We start from the raw sequence: 22,970 nt of genomic DNA on the forward strand, positions 1-22,970 counted from the left end.
ACGCTCCACCCACTCTGCTTGTGTTTGTTGAGGCTTGGAATGCTGTTGTGGTAAAAGTGTAATGACATATTTTAGGTGTCTTTTAAGTACCAGAAAAAAAAGGGCTATGGTTTAACTTTAGCTTGCTCAGAACCTGGGTTCTGCCTTATGGAAAGCCATTTGAGCATTCGCAGTGGTGTAAAAAAAAAAAAGGTTTTTGGCGACTTACTGATTTATTTTACGTTTTAGTCACACTACAGTGTTTCTCTTCATCAAACACATTTAAATATTAGTCAAAGACAACACAAAATGCAGTTTTTAAATGTAGGTTATTATCAAGGGGGTGTATCCAAACCTACAAAGTACATAGTCCTGTGTGAAAAACTTATTGCCCTTAAACCTTATAATTGGGTGGACCACCCTCGTCAGCAACAACCAAAATTAAGCAGCAATGAATCTTTCATACCCCACCCCCTTGCTTGCCGAATTCATTTAGTTCATTAACATTGAAGGGTTTTTGAGCATGAACGGCCATGTCAAAATTATGCCACAGAAGATATTAAGGATATTGAATGCTCAAAAAGCATTCCATACTTCCTCTTTGAACGATGCTTGAGCCAGGGTGTACGCAGAAAGAATTTGAATTTAATGAAAACATACAAAAACTTACACCAAGTAAAAAGGAGCAGCATGAGACATTGATGTTTCCGAGTCATCTAACACCTCTCAAATACTTTGTAGAGATCGGGTAAATTCGCGATCTGCAGCACCGTGCCGTCCTCACTGATGTGTTTGGGAGGACTAATGAGTGAACGGAAAGCCTTGCATAGGATGTGCTCAACGTTCCATCGCCACGATTTCACCTCTGCATCCTGATGTGACACAAAAAAAAAAAAATCAATGATGCCATCTAAGCTACACGTATTGTCAAGCATCTCATGTCCTCTGACCTGCTCCTCTCCCGGCTCCACCTCCAGGATGTATTGCTTCCTTATTGAATAGAACACGCTGCACTCTTTGCTGAAGTCTCGGAAGCATTCTTTTTCGTTGTCCCAGTTCACCTGCATGACGGCAAGGGAAAGATTGCAGTTGCTGTCATGAGAATCAATCATCGAGTCTACGACTAAACTACTCTGCAATCACCTCTGTTGCAAGGCGAAGGATGAACATGGGCAGACCTTCCATGACAGGCGTGTAGTTGTCAATCAACAAGGGTAATCCTCTTAAATTTCCCTGCTGCAGTGCACAATCGTTACAGTTCGAGTAAATCACAAGAGACATGACTGGGTAAATGAACCTCAACCTGATCTATCTCCATGGAGAAATAGTCCTCCAGCATCTCGGCTTTCTTCTTCAGGAAGTCCACTATGTACTCAGCCAAGCCTTCTTTGGGTCCATCCTCCTCAGTCCAGCCACTCTCCTCAGAGTCCAGAGCCAACATGGCCAGCTCGTAAATGGGAGCCGGTGTCTAGAATCCCACAAAGGCCGGTTAGGGGGGGACACATCATCACAGTGTGGTCACTTGCTACTTACAGAGAGCCTCAGTACGCCAAGGTTCCCAAAGTCATAGATGAGGATTTGGTAGAAGAGCTCCTGGCTGCAGCAAGGACAACAATGACAAGTTACGTAAATAGATTTTCCACACACACGTGCGTGCATTTGAGAATACCTTAGCGTTGTGGTGTTGAGCAGGTAGAGTTTAGTGTGATGCTGGATCAGAGTCCACTGGGGGTTGACGCAGCCCACAAACGAGTGATTCTGCAGCATCTCCTGCAAACCTGGAGGCACATAAAGGAGCAATTTCTTTTCTCTCGGCTGAAGTGAAATTTAATTACAAAAAAGAAAGAATACTGGCAGTCACACTTATGACACAATACAATTTGGCTAAAAACGTATGTGGCAGTGTAGCTCGACAACTCGGCAATATTGTTCACTTGTGTGACACTGCTACTACCTGACCCTTAAAAAGAAATGGGTCACAGATGATTGGATTAAAAAAAAATAAATGCAAATGAGGCAAGAGTTCACTGTAGCTACTTCATACCTTTGTGTGTGTTGTCGCTAATCTCGGCTCTCAGCTCTTTGACACTGTTTAGTTTGATGACTCGTCTCTTGGGCGTGGCTGAGGCAGTCTTGTCCTCGTCTCGCCCCTCTTCCCCATCCTCCTCCTCCTCCTGCTGCTCTTTCCTGGGACGCTTCCTAGTTTGTAAGAGACACGCATGTTCAACACTTTGTTTAGGCTTGTGTAGGCCAGATGGGGGCAGTAGAAATCCACTAATATTACAGTACATTAAAGTCTGCAAAGTAGTATTCAAGTGTTGAGCGCCATCTATCCATTTATTTTCCATAGCATTTGTCATCTTTATTGCTGACTTGCGCGCACGCAACTAAGGGAAGGAGTCACCTTTGGACATCGTGCACTTGGTCGCTGCTCTCCTTCTCACTTTTCGGCAGCTCTACCTCCATCTGGTCCAGTGCGTCCAGCATGTCCAGATCATCCGGCTCGACAGCTTTGGACTTGGAATCGGTGCCGCTCGGGCCAGCGGGTTCTGGCTCGGGAAGCAGCTTCTCCTTTGGCTGGAGGAAGGCATCCAGCTTCTGAGCACGACAGTCAGTCCTCACCATCTGATGCGCGTAGACGCGCTCGCCAGACTCGGACATGCCGCTGGATGACTTGATCTCACCTGCACCACACACAGACAGCCCGGGCAGCAATGTCTGCACAGAAACAAAAGCAAGGCAAGTTTATTCCTCTATGCATATTCAGCCTAATAATGTAACATTTTCCTAAGTCATTTTTAGCCTGGAGTTAGGGTGCACAATATATGCCCATAATGGAAACACACATCTAATAGTACCTGAGTGAAGAATGTGCGTGAAGAGTTGGAGCCAAGCAGCTTGCCCTCAATGTGCTTCTGAACGCTTTCAATGACGCTGTCCTCGTGCAGGAAATGCACCTCGTGCTTGGTGGGGTGCACATTCACGTCTACATTCTGAGGGGCGATCTCTAAACTGCAGAGGTCAGGTCAGACAAAAAGGCACGGTGAAGACATTTTGCATGTAGTGGATGTGAAAAAAAAAGTATATCAACGCAATTTACAGCAGATATTGGTAGTTTAGTATGTGCAGCAACAATGGCCTGTCTTCTTATGCCAGGCTATAGGTTAGGGTGGCAAAACGGTAGACTCAAAGAAAAAAAAATTACCAAGACTGGCTACATTTTACAAAAACAGGCTTGAAGTTGTGTTTAGATTCAACACAAGGATGATCAGCTTGCTTTCATGGAGGACAAAAGAAACTGAATAAGATTTATTGTTCAGACTCAGAAATATTGAGCTTTGGAGCATTTTTGTTTTAAAAAAAAAAAGTAAATGATTAATTAATTACCAAAGATAATTATAGATTTGGTGATGACTGATTGTTGGCGATTAATCAATTTATTGTTACACCTGGTTAATCATGTTTAAAATGTATATTTATATATGTACAGTATATGTATATATATATACATATATATATACAGGTATATATATATTTTTTTATTTTAATAGGAAAATAGCTCAGACATATGTAATGCTCTTTTGCCATTTTCTTTCACCTCAAAAGATACCACTTCAACACACACAAAAAAACACAAACTCAGAATTTGGCCAGGGGTGGCTAATTTAACTTTAGTTAAGTCCTCTACAAACTTAAGATTGTAAAAGAAAATGCCATTCTATGTCTCCTTTAGAACGCATTGTTACCTGAGATAAAGGAAAGGGTGTGTGTTCTTGGGCAGATAGGCGGCATAAACTGTCTCCACGGCTTTCTTCAGCGCACTCGACTCTACCAGACGGTCTGAAAGATCACGAGCGCCGTTCACAATGCCAATCATTTCAGGAGTGACAACACTCCCTGCATGTTTGGTACTTACGGTTGATGAAGAGGACCATGATACATTTCCTGACTGAGTAGTTTGCGTTGGAGATGTAGCCCTTCAGTTTGAAGGCCAGCTTCTGGTCCTCGCAGCCAACCTCGATCAGTTCCCTAGGAACATCAGCAATAGCAGCGCGGCGGCGATAAAGGTTTTTTTTTTTAATCTGTTTCTTTCCTCGACTGACTAATACCTGCTGACCGCATTGCCAAAAACTCCTCGAATGTTATCCACCACTGATGCGTTGGGCAAAGTCCTCACATCTGCTACCGTCTCTCCTTGCTGGAAGAGGACACCAAGATGTTTGGGGGGAGCATTATTATTCACTTAAATACTTTTATGGAGTTGTTCCCTCACCTTCTTGACAGAGAAGCTTTTGCCGGAATTGTGTATAGCATACCTACAAAACAAGAAAATCCCAAACATTGGATGTAGAAAAAGTGCTAACAAATGCAACTCTCTGATATGCAACAGTTGGCACGGCAGCACCTGCTCACCACCTCGACAATCCTGGAGTACTCATCGCTGGGGCTTTTTAAAGCTTTCCTCCTGGTAGACACATTGTAGAAGAGATCCTCTGCCTGTGCACAAAGAAACTGAATCATCAGTGCACTTATTCTCAGCGAGCACTATTTTATGTACCGTTGCACAATTTAATGAGACAAAAAAAAAAAGACCTGCATCAGTTCTGCCTATCTGAAGCTTTTAATGATTTCATTGACACACTCAATGCAGGCATTTATTGAACAATTTTGCTCCACATGGAGCTAGTCAAATAACCAAAATATTCAAATCATGTTTGGGGTTTTTTGGGGGATGGGGGGCCGATTACGATATTTGGTTGAATAAAATGCCGATAACAGATTAATCAGTTGAAAAACATGCTGTCACTGCCCTATTCTAAATGAACCATGAATAGATGTGAGCGTGAATGATTGTTTATTTGCATTTGCCCTGCATTTAACCCCCTCTCGCCTAGAATCCCGCTGGGATGGGCTCCATGCACAAGCACTATAGAAAATGGATGGAAGAAGTAGTCATGCCCAACTCACCAGTATTTGTGTTCCCTGGTTTCCAGCGCAGGGTTTCGGAGGGCCTTTTAGTTTACCATCACTGTAGGCGCCTCTGCAAGACACAAGAAGCAGCAAGGTCATCCATCTGCCTGATTGCAAAACCTATTTTACATGTGGTCATACCTGTAGGCGCATTTGGCATCAGCTGTCTTCGTTGTTATGGTTACGTGGGCAACATGGCTTATACTGGCCAGAGCCTGCAAACGGACACCAGGAAGATGTGTATAATGTTTCTATGTATTATTTGGTATGTGCATTTACCTCTCCTCTGAACCCATAAGTTGCAATGGCAGAGAGGTCCTCAAATGTCTGCAGCTTGCTTGTGGTAAAACGCTCGCAAACTATTTCCATGTCTTCTCTCTGCATCGCAAATAAAGAGGTCTTGGTCAGAGCCTTGTACGGAGCAGTCAGCGCTTCACATAAACATTTGGGTTTGTATTGATTTAGCCTCGTGGAAGCGGGCGTGCTGTGACAAGAGACACTAACCAAAGAACAGGACCAGAGCAGTAACAGGATCGTGCAACTCCAAATGTTTGACATTAGGTGCATGAACTGTCAATTATTGCTCAGATTACGTCAAAATTTAACAAGATGTGGAAAAACGTAATGTCAATGTTACATTTTTTATTTATGTTCACTCTTTGAGGGCGAAGAATGACAATCACAACAAAAGGGCATTTGTGTTTGAAAAGACTCGAACACAGATGTTGGCGTTATTTCACTTTGTTTGCCTAGGACATATAGTCACTCCGATATTCATATTTCAAGTGCAATAATGTGAATTTTTTGCATGCAACCCTCGGCGCGTGCATCCGTGTCCTACCCGAATACCGGTGCCGTTGTCCTGAATCTGCAGCAGCTTCATTCCACCGTCTTTAACCGTCACCTGGATGTTCGTGGCCTTGGCATCCAGACTGAAACATTTAAACACATGTTTCTCACTCATTTCGAGGGATGCACACTTTTACTGCTGGCTCAGAGTGCGAGTCAGTTACCAGTTTTCAATCATTTCTTTAACAGCGTTAGCAGGGCGCTGAATAACCTCTCCCGCGGCTATCCGATTGACAACCGTCTCGTCGAGCCTCCGGATAACCCCCGCCATCATTAACAGCACTCGCTCAACTCAATTCAGTGTGCTAAACTCGAACGGCCATGCTGTTTACACTTGTTTGTTTACAAGGTACTATTCGAACGGGGATACGGAAGTTGCGTAGTAAACGTGAGCGGGAATGATAAGAAGACATCTCACTTGCGGCCAAACAAAATGCTGCTGTATTTTTCACTGTGTCTGCTACTTTTGTTGCGATATAGGTATTGCACTTAAATTCTTACAATATAAAGTTTGCAAAAGTAAATAACACTATTCCGGCCGACTGCATCGGCGCGCGCAGAAAATGGGGCGGGGTCTACCGTCGCTCCATGAAGACGTCATGTCCTTTCTCTTCTTCTTGTGTAAATACAGTACAGTATATTGGATAGGCGTGGATAATGGACACAGATCATAATGAACGTCTGATAATGTACTGTACACTAGAGCCATTAACAGTAGGCGACGCTGTGTGCATTTTGGAGCGAATTTACACTTCCCTCATGATAAAAATAATTATTGACCGATCCAAATGTGTGTGTATGTGTGCGTGCTTGCAAACGCTGATAGCTACTAAACTGAACTTTGTCATCAAGCAGGATGACCTCATCAGAATGAAACTCTAAAAGGAGGCTCCCCTGGGAGAGGCGCTGTTGAGTAATCCAATCAGGTGGAGTTTTCTGATTTGGTGCAGCCCAAGCGAACTTTAGTCCAGCTTCGAGAAACTCATTAAAAGTCCCCATTCAAACATGTCATCATACAGATAATAAAGAATTGGCCTTAAAAGTGGCAATTTTCGTTTTGTTTTTTTTAAATGATATCCAATTATTATAAATGATTCACATTCATGTTCTGGAGATGAAGATGGATTTTAGTCCCATTTTCCACAGCTTTATGAACACCATATAGTAAATGTGACTTAAATGGAAAATGAGATGTGGTGGATGGATTGTCCTTAAAGCTTTTAAGCTTGATTACGCTGAGTAAAGCGTTTTAATTTTGCAGCTCTGTTGCTTTTGGGAGGGAAAAAAATTAACTTTACTGGACTTATTAACCTTCTAGCTCAAGTGCATTTTTCATTTCAGACCTTACATTCCAGGTTGGCGTCTACACAGGTGCTGTTTAAGAGAAACAGTACAAGCATTCCAGGGGATTACTTTGAACACCAACTTGGCACAAGCCACTACTTCCACAGCTTGTTGCATGGCTGTTGAGCCTTAGTTTCAGTACAGTCAATAAAGCAAGCCTCTTGCATAACCTGAAAGGTCACTGAAAGTATGAAAGGAACCAATTTGAACTCTAACAAATTAATGTCTTTCCATTGTTATGCTTGCTTAGGCATGTTAACTTTTGTTGCAATTGAAAAATGTGTGCCACAAGTACGACATAAGGACTGTAAGTCGTTTGATTGATTCCAGAATTTTTCTGTCATTTAGATGGGCCTGATTGTTGATGTTTCAACATGCACTTTCTTGATTTCAAGTTGTGGTGTCTTTACAGAGGTGGTATGGTACACAAGTGGTTTGTTTTTCCGCCTCGCAGCCAGGGTGTCTTGGGTTTGTTACTCAACTAATTAAAAATTCTATCCAAAAGGTAGCAGTAAAAAATAAATAAATAAATAAATTAGAAATCAAAAGCTAAAACAAAATAAAGCTTACCTATAATAATAAATCGTATATGGGTTTTCACCAAGTACTCCGGTTTCTTACCACACTTGAAAAATATAGACGTCAGGTTCACTGAAGACCTTGAATTGTCCATAGATGTGAATGTGAATGTCTGTTTATTTATATGTACTGCATAGAAAATGTATGAATGGTATCTTTGCATCAAATGTATATTGGATATTGAAAGGAAATGATGTGCATCCTGTACTTGTCTTCGACGTCGTGCAGGAAGAAGCCTTCCGGAAAACTGTTGTACTCACAGGATGTGCCTCGAGAAATGGTACAATAGAACGGACTCATGTAAAATGGAAGGATGGCATCACTACTAAACAAAGTGCTATGGACTGTTTAAGTTATCAGGCAGGCATTATGACGTAAAGGTGAATCATTCAGCGTTTCGCTATCAAGTTAATGTTCATTTACTTTTGGAAGGATCAAATAAATGGTATGCAGTGAAAGGTCACAAGTGGTTGTGGATTTTTTTTCTTTTTATAACACTGTTGTAGCTATGTCTTTGGGGTTTTTTTTGTTGTTGTTTTTTTTAAAACAAAGAGCTCACAGTACAGCAGCACAAAGGCCACACCTCTGACGGGTTGCCACTTGCGATGACAAGCATTTTGGTGCATGCAAGTTAATATGATTGCGCCCTTACACAGGAAAACAACAGAAAGTCAAGCTTCATTTCATTAGGTTGGTATCAAAAAGGCTCTCAGGATCACAATATTAATTGTTTACTCATTTGGGCTCTTCTCGGACTAAAAGGCAGGTTAGACATACTGTACGTAATCTGGAATCCTTCCACACTTTCATGATACTGTGACTTGTAAATGGCTGACATGCATTCCACACTAACAACAGCCTTCACAGTGTGATCTGGTTTCACATATAATTTTTTTTAATCCTTTCCAATGAGTAAATTCATTTTATCTAGTTAAACACCTCCAAGTTCATCTGGGGACCGGTTAGACACATGACATGACATCACATCCCCTAACAGTACACTGGATTCTATCTTAGAAACGCCAGATAGTGTGGAAAAGCAATCCTGTGTGGAATTTGTTTTGGCCTCTCCAAATGACACATTTACACTGTTTCCTCTTTATAAAGAGGCTACTCAGTGTTTTGTTGTAATGCTGCTTTATATAATTTTTCCATCGCATGTGAAAAGCTTTGGATTTTCTCATAAAGGAAAAAAGACCAACAACATGTCCAACCTCATATGATTAGAATGAATTTTGTGTGTGTGCGTGTGTGGAGTTTGAAACCATTTTCTCAACTGAAGCGAATTCGGATCTGATCACCAATGTGCAGTGTAAATGCAATTTGAAGAATCACATTTATGTTGAGATGCATGTAGTTGTGTAACCCCATCAGATCAAATTGCAACTTGTTTGCCTGTTCCCTTTTTAATCCTTAAAAATCCCAAAGCCAGAGAGTTGGGTTTTTTTCCCCTCAATGACTTCACACATAATAAATGTTGAGCCGTGGCAAAGGGCTGCACTCTAAATTGATGAACCATTTTAACATTTACCGGTATTTATTTTTTGTTGTTCAAATTTCACCTAGCTCACGTTAGGTTCAAAGTGTCTCTTTCAGCACTGCAGGTTTATATTAATTGGTAGTGTGAAGATCAGTCATCACCAATATTTAATACTTGCTGGTTTGGATTATTTGACTCTGTTGTAGTAGTTGGCAGGTCTGTCTCACTTTTTTTTTTTAAATCTCAGCTCCGTCCTTCCTGTGCGGAGTTTGCATGTCCTCCCCGTGCTTGCTCAGATTTTCTGTGTGTACTCTGGCTGCCTCCCACATTCCAAAAGGTTAAATTAAGAACTCCAAATTGCCCGTACACAGTCAATTCTGTTGAGTACATTTTACAAAAAAAAAAGACTAGATTTGGTCCCAACCTAAACAGGGTAAAATTTACACATGGAAGAGAATACAATATTCAGAATAAATTTTCCTCGAAGTAGTGGATTAATTGTACTCCACGGGATGAAAATACATTTTCATTGGATGAGAACACAAATTACTCATAATAGAGTCGTCTTAGAGTAAAATGTACTCGAGGAAATTTACTGAGTAGGAGTGAACCTGAGTGTGAATGATTGTTTGTCTACACGTGCTGTGCGACCGGCTGGCAAACAGTTCAGGAATGCATTCCACATCTCGCCCAAAGTCAGCGTGGATCATCCATGTCCTTAAGTGCTGTAGAAAACGTATGGATGGACTCTGGGCTCATTCATCATTGTCAGAATTTCACTTTCTTCGTCTCTCTATTTGAGCATAACCACCTCTCCTCTAGGAGACCTCCTGTGCTGCTGCATGGAAGGCTTCACCCAGTAATGAATCTCACAGCTGCTGTGCTTCCTTTTCTCTTTTGTTTTCCAAAGTCACATTTCCTACTGTTGCTCTCAAAAGCACCAGGAATACGTCATTCAATGACAGCCTTCTTTCAATGATTTACTATACTTTCCGTACAATGACAACAGTATAGATCCCCTGACCAAAGATGCCCAAACCGAATATTTTCATCACGCTGGCTTTAAAGAGAGAAGTCAACCCCCAAATTTTCTTTACAAAAATTTGTTCTATGCACTCGGACAATAGTCTAAAGAAGTCATTCTGGTTAATATTGCAAATATGGAATATGAATGAAGTAGTGCAAATGGTGAACGCTGCCCTGTGGTGTGTTGTGCAACAACTGTATATGAACAGTTTGAACATTCGTTTTAGTCTACGTGTGTGTTTCCGGTAGTGTTTGAAAGAAACAATGAGGAATTGTCTTCAAATCTCCACTTCAGGAGATAGCTTAGATCACTTCCTTTCCTTTAGTTACATCACAGTCCATCACAAGTCATGTCTATTTTAGGTCTGAGTTTGGAGCAAACTTCACACACAATATAACAACATTTGGTTGCTCCCTCGATCTCCTTCTATGGTTTAAACTAAACATTCAGACAAGGTCTCTAATTCCTTGAATTCCAACTTTCAGGATATTTAATCAGAGAATCTTTATCCTGAGTCAGTTATGGAATTCTGGTAATGGCCATTGTTGTAATTGTTTATGTTGCGTGAAAAGAAAGCAACGATTCAAAGTTGACAGAGTACTTAAACACCGTGTGCTATTCCTGTGTGTTGTTTAGACTAACACATTCACACATACATCAACACACGTGATATTTTTCATAGGGCAATAGAAGTCTTCTCCACAATCCTTCTCATTCAGCCCATTGTTATCGGTTGAAGATCTTTGCCATTTGCTTGTGATGTACTTGCCAAGGCATGGGCGACACACGCTTTTTTGCAGGCTTCTGAAAGGTTGCCATTTTTTATCTGAAGAGAACGATATAGGCTATCATTTCTAGTGTCTTTCTGACTGTATGCATGTGTCATTAAGGTTGTGAACTTGTGAGTATACAGGCACTGTACAATTCAAAAAGTGCTGCATTGCCTTCAGTTGGTGGGTTTGATCGTCCCCCCTTGTTAATTAATTGCTCTTGTAGGAAAGCATGCATTTGTGTACACTAAAGCTACCATGGTAACGGCCTATTCTCTCAATGTGATTCAAATTCACTTTCTGGGGGAGGAAAAAAACCCACACATGGTTTGGATTTTACTGCACACGTAACATGAATACAGTAAATGTAGCTCCTTCGTGACAATGAAAAAGAGAGTTTGTAGACACAGTCCTGCTGAACATACGCACAGGAGGAAAGAAATATGAAGTAATGCAGTGATTATCAAATGTATACTTTGGGGGAGGGGAGGTTAACTCTTTAGAAAATAGGGAATAAATGCCAAAGGGAAACGTATGAATACAAATCTTCATAAATGCACACTAATATATCAATATTCATATTTGTCAGTCTCATATTGCTGCAACTATTATTTTAATAATGACCATTTCATTTGTTCATTGTTTTGGCGATTAATTAATGAGTGGGATTAAAACATGTGATCATTTCCAACCCTTATTTAAAAACAGGACATTATTTCAAATTGACAGTGCAGAAATCAAACAGATTATGGTTCAGACACACTTTGTATTTTGCCAGATGTTTGAGAAGCCAGCAGTTTGGGCCTTGCGTTTATCAGTCGACTGATCAAAGCAGCATTCAAGGGGAGAAACAGACAGAAAGAAAAGGGGGAGAATGACTGAGACAGACAGCGAGAGACGGAAAAAAGACTGACAAAGAGAAACAGACGGAGAGAGAGACGGGGGAAGCTAGAAAGGGGAAAGGGGGAAGGAGGGGAGGAGAGAGAGAGAGAGCGAGCGAGGGGGTGGGCGGTGCGGTGTTCAATTGACCCCCTGCACTTCTTCTCGGTGTTAGCTCTCAATAATCGTCGTGTACATGCCTAAAGCGTGACAATAAACTGGTTTAACTAGGTGACAGGAAAAAAAGGATGTGTCAGAACACTTTCGGCAGGTCCCAGTTGTATTAGAGGCGCGACTGGAGACGCAGCGACCGGAAACAAGGCCAAATGGCCCGTTTCGAGCTCGAACGACAAGAAGCCTGACGATGACTTGACGTGAACGAGCTCGGTAAGTTAACCGAATAACGCCAGACGTGCATGTTTTGTTAATGTGTGACTGTGTATGTGTCTTGTGACATCGCGGAGTGTCACATATGGCCCGAAATATTTTTGTCAAGTATGCTACGTTTTTACCTGTTACTCGTCACAACAGCTGGGTGACAGAAAGTTCTGAACATGGAGCCTTGCGAGCGCCATTAGCTCGTCGCTTTATATTCTACCCTTTCTATCGATTGTTCTTATTTTAATGCTTTCCAGTGCGTGTTTGTGGCTTATGCTAAAATGTGGTTTTCGTAAACTCCAGAACGAGACTCGTGTTTTTGGCCAGAGGGAGGAGCCGCACCCATAACTTTCTACAGTACTGTACTGGAATTTCACCTCCCCTCATTCATTTGTATTTGACCCCCACTTTCAGGAAAATAGGGTGAAGAAACTTGGTGTAATGTTCCCAGATTTTGCTCTTTCCAATTTGAAAATATGTTGTTGGGTGTCGAAATAAATACCATATTACTACGTTGTGCAAACAATAAGGGAGTGTACTACCTTGTATTATCTGGAATCAGTGTGATTAGACACTGTACAGTTGTGAAGCGATATCTGATGTAAACACTGTCCACTAGCATTCAATTATATTGACAGTTGATCTCTGAATCGCGTGTCTTTTAATTGTTGGTGTCACATTCCAAAATGGCCTCTGTAGACAGATGCAAAAGCATATGTTTGTCCTTTTTTTTCATTTATTATTATTTTTTACATTTTAAAGTTTTTAATTTGTAGTGTTGTTTTGTCCCATATGTATTTAGATGTCGCTGATGGTGTCGTGATACACTCGCCTGACTTGTTGTGTGCGGGTAGTGTGGAATCACTTCCCTCTCAGCGACGGAGTGGATGTGGGTGTGAATGTTTTTTTGTCTCAGGGCTATGTGCCCTGCGACTGACTGGTGACCAGTTCGGGCAGTCATCCACCTTCTGCCTAAAATCAGCTGGGATAGGCTGTAGCAACCTCCTGCAACCCCGTTCAGGAAAAGTGGTGTTGAGAATGGATGGATGGATGTATTTAGATGTGAGGGCTCTAATTTATCACGGTTTCTTTTGTCCTCATCATCTCCTCAGCCAGCAATATGGCACGTCGCTCTCAATGTTCCTCTGCTGGGGATTATCCCCTGCACCCTAACTACCTTCCTCCTCACTATCGGGAAGAGTACCGTCTGGCAATTGATGCACTGATTGAGGAAGAGCTGGAAGGATATTATGAGTTTCTCCAAAAAGCAGATGTGGTGGATTTCCTGTCCGCACCTGAGATTCAGTATATTCAGAGCTCAGCCCAGCTTCCTCAGCAGACCTCCTACCAAGAGCAAACTTTTCAAGAGAGTGGAGGAGACAGCTCCTCAGATACATACTGGCCAATCCACTCGGACCTAGATGCCCCCGGCCTGGATCTTGGCTGGCCTCAGCTGCATCTTTTTGGTGGCCCCACGGAGGTCACCACGTTGGTGAACCCTCCTGAGCCTGACATGCCGAGTATCAAGGAGCAGGCCCGGCGACTTATCAAGAATGCTCAGCAGGTCTTTCTTTGTTCTCAAATAGCAGCAGACTCTATGACCCTCACAGTGTTGTCACACTTTCATATGTGTTTTTGTCTTCACAGGTGATTGCCATAGTGATGGACATGTTTACCGATGTTGACATATTTGCTGATATTTTAAATGCTGCCATGAGACACGTTGCCGTCTATATTCTTTTAGACGAGCAGAACGTAGATCATTTCATGAACATGGTGTCCAACTGCAGAGTAAATCTACAGAGTATCCAAGTGAGTCTTTTCCAAGTTGCACAATATACATTTTACCCAAGGCATTTTTTTTACCTATCCTGTTGTCCTAGCTAATTAACATATTTTGTCATCACATCTCCCCTTAACACTTGGGTTTACCATTCATTTACAATTTTTCAATCTTTACTGCCATTGTCAGGGCCAAGACTGCCAATAGACTTATGATTAATTTTGCTTAACTGACATGCATGTCAGATTGCTCATTAAATCCTCTTGAATGCACTTGTTTTGGGAAGCAAAGAATCAATCAGTGATTTATTCGTAGCAATTGCCATTGTGTTTTCTAAAGTACAAGAGAACCTCGACAGTTCACACGGTTAAAAAAAAAAGTACAGTTTTAACACATGGACCTCTCCTTCAACAATGAAACAAAGGTCTGCTTATGACAGAGCAAGAAGCACAATTAGGGTTGTCAGTCCTGTAACAATAGCAAAGCAGGAACAAGTTGTCAAAATAACTCACTGAGCCGTAGTCATGTGTTGAGTAAGCTTGTGTATGCTCTTCATACGTAAATATCTACCAATATACCTACGTAAATAGATAAGATAATCTTTTATTGATTCGAAAAGAGGAAATTAAAGTGATAAAGCAGTACAAGGTAGGGCAGTACACAGGTACAAATGACCAAAACAATGATGACATTAGCGTTATTTATTTATAGGGCTGTTGATTATTTTATGGATTATTTCACTGAGTAATCGAAAAATTAGATAACATTTTATTTTTGCATTGAAGTGTATTACAAAACAATTTTTTTCACTGATTACTGTTCATTGGTCCGGTCATTGTTTTCCAAAGTAAAAGCAGATTTCTGTACATGTAATCAAAGAGCAATTTCTGTTGAGCGGCTGAAATCAGGGGATTTGGATAATTGTAAGTTCAACAATGTCCCTCGCTAATTACTTGCTAATTTAAATAGATGTCAATTAATGTGATAATTAGTTGGCTGTCGATTAATCCATTAACTTTGACACATGTACTTATTTACAATAACTTGTTTTGTTTTGCATAAATACGTCAAATGGACAGCAAACATTCATCCATTTTCTAAACCGCTTATCCTCACAAGGGTTGCTGGGGTGCTGGAGGCTATTGCAGCTGTCTTCGAGGTACACCCTGAACTGGTTGCCTGCCAATCGCAGGGCACACACATGCAAACAACCATTCGTGGTCACACTCTCACCTAACAACAATTTAGCGTGTTCCATCAACCTGCCATGCATGTTTTTGGAATGTGCGAGAACGCGAGGAAAACCCACGCAGGCACAGGGAGAACATGCAAACTCCACACAGGAAGGCTTGAGCCGGAATTGAACCATGCATCTCTGCATTGTGAGGCCAATGTGCTAACCAGTCGCCCACCGGGTCGCCTTACAGCAAACATAAAAAGTCTAAACACCCCCATTGAAATGACAGAGTTTTGTGTTGTCATAAATGATAACAAGGGAAGTCATTTGAAAACCTTTTCCACCAAGAACGGTACCTCTAAACTGTCCAACAAATTGAATAAAATTCTAAGCTTTTCGAGCGTGTAAGTAAAATAAGCAACAAAAATAACTGCCCATAGCCTCTTATAACTGGAGCTCCAGCTGTGTTCAAAATTAAACAATCACATTCAAACTGATAATATGCAAATCAGAACACTTTTGCCACCTTCTGATAACCCCCTCAAAAACTACAGATGTTCTCGTAGGCGATACCTGATGTCTTTTTAGTCACATCTTACAAACCAAGGATCACAGAGAGCTGCCATAGGATCTGGGAGATCAAAATTATCAGTTAGGAGAAGGGGGCAAAATAATTTTTAATGCATTAAATATGCCCTGGAACACAATAAAGATCATCATCAAGTGGCACAACAGTGACATTACAAAGAACTGGACGTCCTTCCAAAATTAAAGACGAGACAAAAACGTTTCAGGAAGGCTACAAAGAGGCGGAGAGCAACATTGTAGGAACTTTAATATTGGAATTTCTGATTATAACTTGTTATTTAGTACATTTGGTAACATCTCCCTTCTTCTTCATATGTCTGTGCTAAGCAGTTGAGTAGAACGACATGATAGCAAGATGGAACCCTTATCTTAGAAAGTTAAAAGTCAAAGCCCGATTCGGAGTTCCAAAACGCATGTGGGTAAATGTGTTATCGTCTGATGAAATCAAGGTTGAAGTTTTCAGCCAAAATTCCATAAAGGATGATTGGCGCAAAGACATCACAACAACAACAAACACACATGCGGCACCTTTAGTGAAACATGGCATTGGCGGCATCATGCTTTGGGGATGTTCCTGAGCTGTAATTGGGGCTTTAGTCAAGGTGGAAGGAATTACAAAAACTTCAAAATACCAGTCAATGTTAGTATGAGGCTTCTGCTAGAAAGCCAAAGATTAAGAGGAACTTTCAGCATGATGATGACCCAAATCAGAGATGCCTTTATGTGGGCAGCACAGTGGACGACTGGTTAGCACATCTACCAGTGTACAGGGGTTTGAATCCGGGCCCCACTCTTCCTCTGTGGAGTTTGCATGTTCTCTCCGTGCCTGCATGGGTTTTCTCTGGGTATTTTGTTTTCCTCCTTCATCCCAAAAACATGCATGGCAGGTTAATTGGACACTCTATATTATTCCTGAGTGTGATTGTGAGTGTGAATGGTGGTTTGTCTATGTGTGCCCTGCGATTGGCTGCCACCAGTTCAGTGGTACCCGTGTACCCCGCCTACTGCCCAAAAGACAGCTGGGATAAGCTCCAGCACGCCCGCGACCCTCATGAGGATAGTTTTATGTTACTCAATGTTACTTTTTTTTTTTAAGCAACATAGTTAGTGTGACACGCACACATACATGTAGCTGTGTGGACTCTTCATTTTATCCTGCACAAGCCTATAAATAATTATGTAAATGTATTGTTGACCATGAAATCAAATGTGCCGAACAGAGGAATCCTTCTTTCTATGGTAATGCTTACATGGGCCATTTAACCAAATTAGTTCCATTTGCATCCCCAGGCAATTCCATTAGAATACCTTTTTATAAACACACATTGATGTACTTTATTTGGTATAAATTTAACATTCAATTAGTGTAAAAGTCATCACTATGGTTCGGGGTATTTGCAAAAAAAAAAACACCAACCTTAAGGGCAGAAATAAAACTGGTTTTACTTTTCAGCGCAGTTCAGTTTTGCTCAGGTGAACTTGTGAAGTAGTCATTTGTGCAGTACTGTACTTTATATATTTGGAAGAATAATGCGATATTGCCAGATTGCTTTAATTTTGACATTAATACTCCAATAACTCTTACAGTTTCTACGTGTAAGAACTGTGTCGGGCATCACTTATCACTGCCGCTCAGGGAAATCCTTCAAAGGACAGATGATGGATCGCTTCTTGCTGACAGACTGCAGGGCCGTACTGAGTGGGAACTACAGGTAATGTTCCTACACACTATGGACAGTTAAGAAACAAGAAAGTAGATGTTCATATTTCATTAAAATTAAGCATGAATGACTGAATTTTTTAAAATAGATTTTCGTTGTTTTTCTCCAGCTTCATGTGGTCTTTTGAGAAATTACATCGTTGTATGGCACACCTTTTCCTCGGACAGCTTGTATCGACTTTTGATGAAGAGTTTCGGATCCTCTTTGCTCAGTCACAACCATTCTTGACTGATGGACCTTGCGCGACGGAAGACATCGGCCTTTTACAAAAGAGGCAATACCCGAGTAAAATAACTTCACTCATGTACAGAGAGCCCAGAAAGTTGGTACCAATGGAAATGTCTCATACAGAGGATTGGACGAAGCCATCATTTGATGAACAAATGGAACCTGACTGGAGAATGTTGCACATGAAAAGGGGCGGATCTTTCCATGGTCCTGCTGATTTGTACAGTCGATTTCCATCACAGCAGTCAGGAACAGAGCAGCAAGGTCCCTCCAAGTTTCCCATGATGGAAAACCCTGCTTTGAAACGCCACATTTTTGCTGAAGGTGTTCATGGCAGGTACAATTACCCATTCACAACTCAACCCACAGCAGACTTTGAGGCCCGGGGAAGGCTGTTTCACAGGGGGCAACAGAAAAATGTGGAGCCGGGTCCTGAAGTCGATTACAAGGGCCCTGAGAAATTCTGGAGCCAAAACTATCGTGCTGCAGATCAGTACTCTGAATCAGGTTTACCACAAGAGATGCATCCATTTGATAACTTTGACCCTGTGCTTAACTATTTATCATCCACCAAGAATGTGGACTTTGAGCAGGTCTCAGAGAAATCACACCCTGCTGCAGATTTGCCTTTAAGTTTATCTCAGCCCACTGGAGATGACAAGCAGTTTTTCCAAGAGCCGAACACTGACCGCAAAGACCCCATGGTCAAGCGGGGTTTAAGGAACTGGAGAATTAACTCCTACCTGTGTGCATATGATAATCCAGGAGATGAAGGGCTGCCATTGATGCCACCCCAGGCAGGAGATCCTTTTGAGGACCCAGCTAACCCCCTACAGTTAACAGTACCCGTCACAGAATTCTCGATTTCTAAAATTCCAAATGTCAGAGAGTTTAAGATACCTGCCATTCCAAGAGTAAGTCAGTTGCCATCTTATGCCAAAGCTTTTGCACAGGAACCCGAGCAGTCAACTAAATTGCCACAAGAAAGTACTGCTGTGCCAGCTGACAACAAAACAACACCAACACCCTCAGAATCATCGTCAACAACTGAAGGGGAGAAACTAGAAGAGGGAGAACAAAAGGAACCTAATACTGCTGTGCGAAAGGATGAGTCATTTCGGAGAAAATACAATGCAGCAATGCCAAGAAGCTCAAGGTTAAGATCATCTCTGATATTCAACTCTTTAGAGCAGCATACAGCAGGGCAACGAGATGACGAAAGTGGCAAAAATGAGACTGAGCAGGCGAAACTACCTTTTGGTTCTCCGGTTTTGGGACGAAGAAGGCCAGCTGCAAGAGAATCTTTTGGATGGACTCGTTACTTGAAGTCATTTGACAGCTCTGTGCCTGAAGCCTCCAAACAAGAAGGAAGCAGTAAAGCAGAGGATAAAGATTCATCCAAGGGAGATTCAAAGAATTCCTCCGAAGATCTCGAGGTACAAGAACCATTAAAACGTCCAGATACTGAACAAGTAAAAGTATCTCCAGCACCATCCAGATTGAAGCGGTCTGACTCTGATGTGGCAAAAAACGATCAAGCACCTATGTCTTCGGCGAACAATCTGTCGTCTGTCGATATGAGTGATCCCGATAAGAGACTCATGTTTTTCAAAGAGCTGGCAGCAAAACGCAAAGCTGCTAAAGCTGCAGAAGATGAAAAGAGAACAGCGGAGACTGTAATGACAGCACCAACAGATCTTGAAGGTGTTAATGTGGAAAAGCAGGACGCTGTACCCCTTGAGGGCGGGAAAGGTGATATGACTTCACAAATGTCAATGTCGTTATCATCAAGTGTCACTACCAAGGATTTACATAAAACAAAGTCCACAGAGCCAACTGTTGATGTCAGTGATGAGGCAAACAAGCAAGAGGGCCAGGTCAGTCATCTAACCGTTATGCCCCAAAGCTCAAAAAGTGAACCACCTAGAGTCTCGGCTGATTTTAAAAAGTTACAATTGGGGAACAGCCAAACGGCAGCATCTTTATCTGTCTCTGCAGAGGCTCGTGAGTGTGACTCAGAAGATCCAAAGCTTCATAAAGCTGCCTTGAGTGAGTGTAGCTCGAGTCAACAACCCATTTTAACAAAAGAAACACATGCTAATCTTCCATCGCTTGAGCGTATTACCGATAAAAGTCTATCACCGGTTGTCAAGTCTACCTCACATGAGTCCACATTATTTACTCCCAGTATGGGCGATTCAGTATCATCTTCTGTATCTACCATGGTTACTTCTAACAACCAAACTCAAGACTCATCACAGGTCAAGACCAAGGTGGCATCTTTTCCTCTGGCATCACAGTCTAGCAAAGTAGCACAACCAGATGCAAAAAGCTCTAACTCTGAACACCCGCCATTCATTGGTACTCATCAAACCACATCCAGTCCTCATGACTCTAACATAAACTCACCTAGCATGCAGTCCCTAACTTGTACCAAAATACACCTGGGGGAGTCTGCCGTTGCCTCCCCACCTAGAGCCACCCTGTCTACTGAGGAAAAATCATCATCTGCTTTTGAGCCATCTGGAGTTTTACAGGAAAATTATGCAGCTGGTCCAATTGTAGATGAGTCTGGATTGTCACCCATTGTCGTTCCTTCATCTCTCAGACAAGACAAAGGTGACATCCCAAGTCATCGCCTCAGCTCTTCACCACTTGAATCCAATATATTTGGTCTTCAAAGTCATTCTAAATCTGATCTAAAAGAATCCAATCTTCCACCCACTCTCGAAGACTCATCTCAAGAGCCATTAACACGAGCAAATTGCCCTTCTGAACCTAACCCAGAAGAATCTTCGGCTCCTGATGTTACTGATTTATGTTCATCTGTGTTGCATGGGTCCTCTGACTCCAACTTTTTAACCAATGGGAATCCAACTGACATACACAAAATTACAATGCACCCTACCTCCATTGTCACATCTGTTTCGGCCGAGCCGGCTCTGCCCAACGTCAAGCTCCACTCTGATCAATTTGAAGTCTACACAACAGAATTAGCTGCCTCTCTTGGTAGCAATAGTCTGGGCTATCAAAATGATGGCAGCAAAGATTCGACATCGCCTATGCATTGTGAAAATAAAACGGAGGACAGAGAAACTACAAGTACAGTTAGCAAGAGTCCCGCAGAGCAATCTGATTGGAGTGAAAGAATAAATGAAGCAGCAGGGCAAAATAAATGTTCAGGAGTGACAGCAGAGGAAGGGGTACCATCATCACAACAATCCAAGCAGCCAAAGTCAAGCCAGTCTCGCTATCACTCATCAACCGCCGGTGTGCTCTCAAGCAGCAACCTCCGAGACGATACAAAGTTGCTGTTAGAACAAATTTCGGCCAGCAGCCAAAGCAGGAACGAGTCCACAAAGGAAGCACCAGTCACTGATGATGAGAAAGAAGATGAAGCTGACAAAAATGCCAAGAGGGAAAAAGAAAGAGAGATTGGGTCACTCAGCAGCAACGTGCCAAAGTCGTCTCAGGACCGTGACAAGCTGCTGGAGAAACTCCAAAGCATGAGGAAGGAGAGGAAAGTTTACAGTCGCTTTGATGTACGTTGAACTATTTATACAATATTTTTCCACACATGAAGATTTTTGTTCACTTCTATAACAAGAACTCTTTCTCTCTCTCGCTTTCAGATGACTCCTTAACTGGGATCCAGAGAGAAAGCTGAGAGACTGAAGTACAGCAGAAACCTGACATGCTGACTAAGACATTTACATGAACAGTAACGACCAATAGGGTAGGATTTCTATTTGTCAATCACTATCAGTTTAGTCAGTGTAGGGGTGCGTTTGATGATGGTTGACCGTGCACATGTACGTGATAAAATGTTTGAATGACACAAATGGGTAAAGTGCAATTTGTTAGAACTGATAATTGGAGGTGCCCTACACAGTACTTACATTTTACTGCAGCGGTGTCCACAGTACATACAATAGAGTTACTGTTTGCCCCAAATGGAAAACGCTACGGTTTTGCTGGCTTGTTTAGAATAGTGATCGTAAGATCTGTGGTTTTATAACACGGGGGTCTTAAAAATACATAATAATGATGAAGTAAGACCATCAAGTTTATTACCAATTGGTTGGATGAAACTAGCTTTCCAAAATAGAAGTCAATGCTGTCCTTCTGAGCTATTTAGTCGTGGTGCATAAACAGGTCAATGCTGTCCTTCTGAACTATTTAGTCGTGGTGCATAAACAGAATTTGTTGTGAAGTATCTTCTGCCATCTGGTGGTTCTTTATGTAACTCCAGCCCCACCCCCCACCCCCACATCTACATTGTTGTTCTCATAACTTAGGGCAAACCAAAATGTTACCACATTGGTGACTACTTGGAAGTGTGGTGAAATGCCACATAAATGCCTCACTTATTTCAGCAAGAGTTGATTATGTTGCATAAATGCCTGTTACTTCTGAACAAGTCAACTCATGTCTGTCTTGTTTTTCCCCTGAACTCATAAGGAGGCGTTGGGTAAAGTGAGAAAAAAATTCAGAGACTTCCAAACCTGCTTGCTATCTTTGAGTGAGTTTAGAAAATCAAATTACATATATTTAGAACAGGTATTTAATACAATAATATTGATCGAACTTTCGAAACAAGAGGACCATAAGTGTGAAAGAAACAGCCACATCTTAAAGCTGATGTTATCTTTGTTAACAAAATACAGTTTTTATTATCTTCCTTTAGTGTTGCTTTTTTTTAAAACTGTATTTAATCTAATAATGAAGGTATGCATTAATGGAGCTCCATTTTATAAGAAACCAATACAAACAAGTTACATAAAAAATATAGAATCTGTTCAGCGCGATGTGATTATCATGCCAACCTTTTTTGTGTGTGTGCGTAGTGATGGCTGAACAAATTTGGCACATTGTTGGTGTATTTTTGGAGATTTTAAGTCATCCATATTCCTGTATTAGCAATAAAAATACATTTTCCTGGAGGGACCTCAAAGCCATACCATGTACATTGATGAAGTTAATGTAGCAGTCAATGACAAACTGTTGTTTTATATTTTGTAAGTTGGAGAAACTGCTTTTGTGCCTTTGTATTCTTCTGACATTGTGCCTCAACTATAAAATCTGTAAAATGAAACAAAGAAAACTAACGAAATTGAATTATATTTTAGGTACATTTAATGGATGTCTGGTCTTCTAGACAAACTGCTGAAAATAAAATGCTTTCAAAATGTTCATTTTGGATATTTTTGATTAAGA

General features: G+C 41.5%; 2 protein-coding genes across 4 annotated transcripts; one reads left to right on the forward strand and one right to left on the reverse strand.

The window, feature by feature from the left end:
• Nucleotides 1–604: 604 nt before the first annotated feature.
• On the reverse strand, nt 605–6,276 carry mlh1 (mutL homolog 1, colon cancer, nonpolyposis type 2 (E. coli)). Its single transcript, XM_086121717.1, has 19 exons — nt 5,964–6,276; nt 5,792–5,882; nt 5,230–5,328; nt 5,092–5,165; nt 4,948–5,020; nt 4,385–4,476; nt 4,253–4,295; nt 4,089–4,177; nt 3,896–4,008; nt 3,726–3,819; nt 2,838–2,991; nt 2,384–2,697; nt 2,024–2,178; nt 1,649–1,757; nt 1,513–1,576; nt 1,283–1,447; nt 1,123–1,215; nt 930–1,040; nt 605–851 (listed from the first exon to the last, which is right to left on the reverse strand). The coding sequence occupies exons 1-19, from the start codon at nt 6,071–6,073 to the stop codon at nt 696–698; spliced, it is 2,199 nt and encodes a 732-aa protein (XP_085977843.1). The 5' UTR covers nt 6,074–6,276; the 3' UTR covers nt 605–695.
• Nucleotides 6,277–12,018: 5,742 nt separating this feature from the next.
• On the forward strand, nt 12,019–22,946 carry sack1ha (scaffolding CK1 anchoring protein Ha). Of its 3 annotated transcripts, XM_086121879.1 has the most exons (6): nt 12,019–12,265; nt 13,369–13,820; nt 13,904–14,068; nt 17,392–17,516; nt 17,635–21,295; nt 21,386–22,946. In XM_086121879.1, exons 2-6 carry the CDS (start codon nt 13,377–13,379, stop codon nt 21,395–21,397), a joined length of 4,407 nt encoding a protein of 1,468 aa, XP_085978005.1. In that variant the 5' UTR covers nt 12,019–12,265; nt 13,369–13,376; the 3' UTR covers nt 21,398–22,946. The 3 variants fall into 3 exon arrangements, with proteins under 3 accessions (XP_085978005.1, XP_085978006.1, XP_085978007.1); XM_086121880.1 differs by lacking the exon at nt 13,369–13,820; XM_086121881.1 differs by lacking the exon at nt 12,019–12,265 and having other exon boundaries at nt 13,677–13,820; nt 14,001–14,068.
• Nucleotides 22,947–22,970: the final 24 nt, after the last annotated feature.

The sequence above is a fragment of the Hippocampus guttulatus genome, chromosome 10 (assembly GCF_054856545.1).
Source record: "Hippocampus guttulatus isolate MCC_2025c chromosome 10, RoL_Hgut_1.0, whole genome shotgun sequence".
Taxonomy (NCBI): Eukaryota; Metazoa; Chordata; class Actinopteri; order Syngnathiformes; family Syngnathidae; genus Hippocampus; species Hippocampus guttulatus.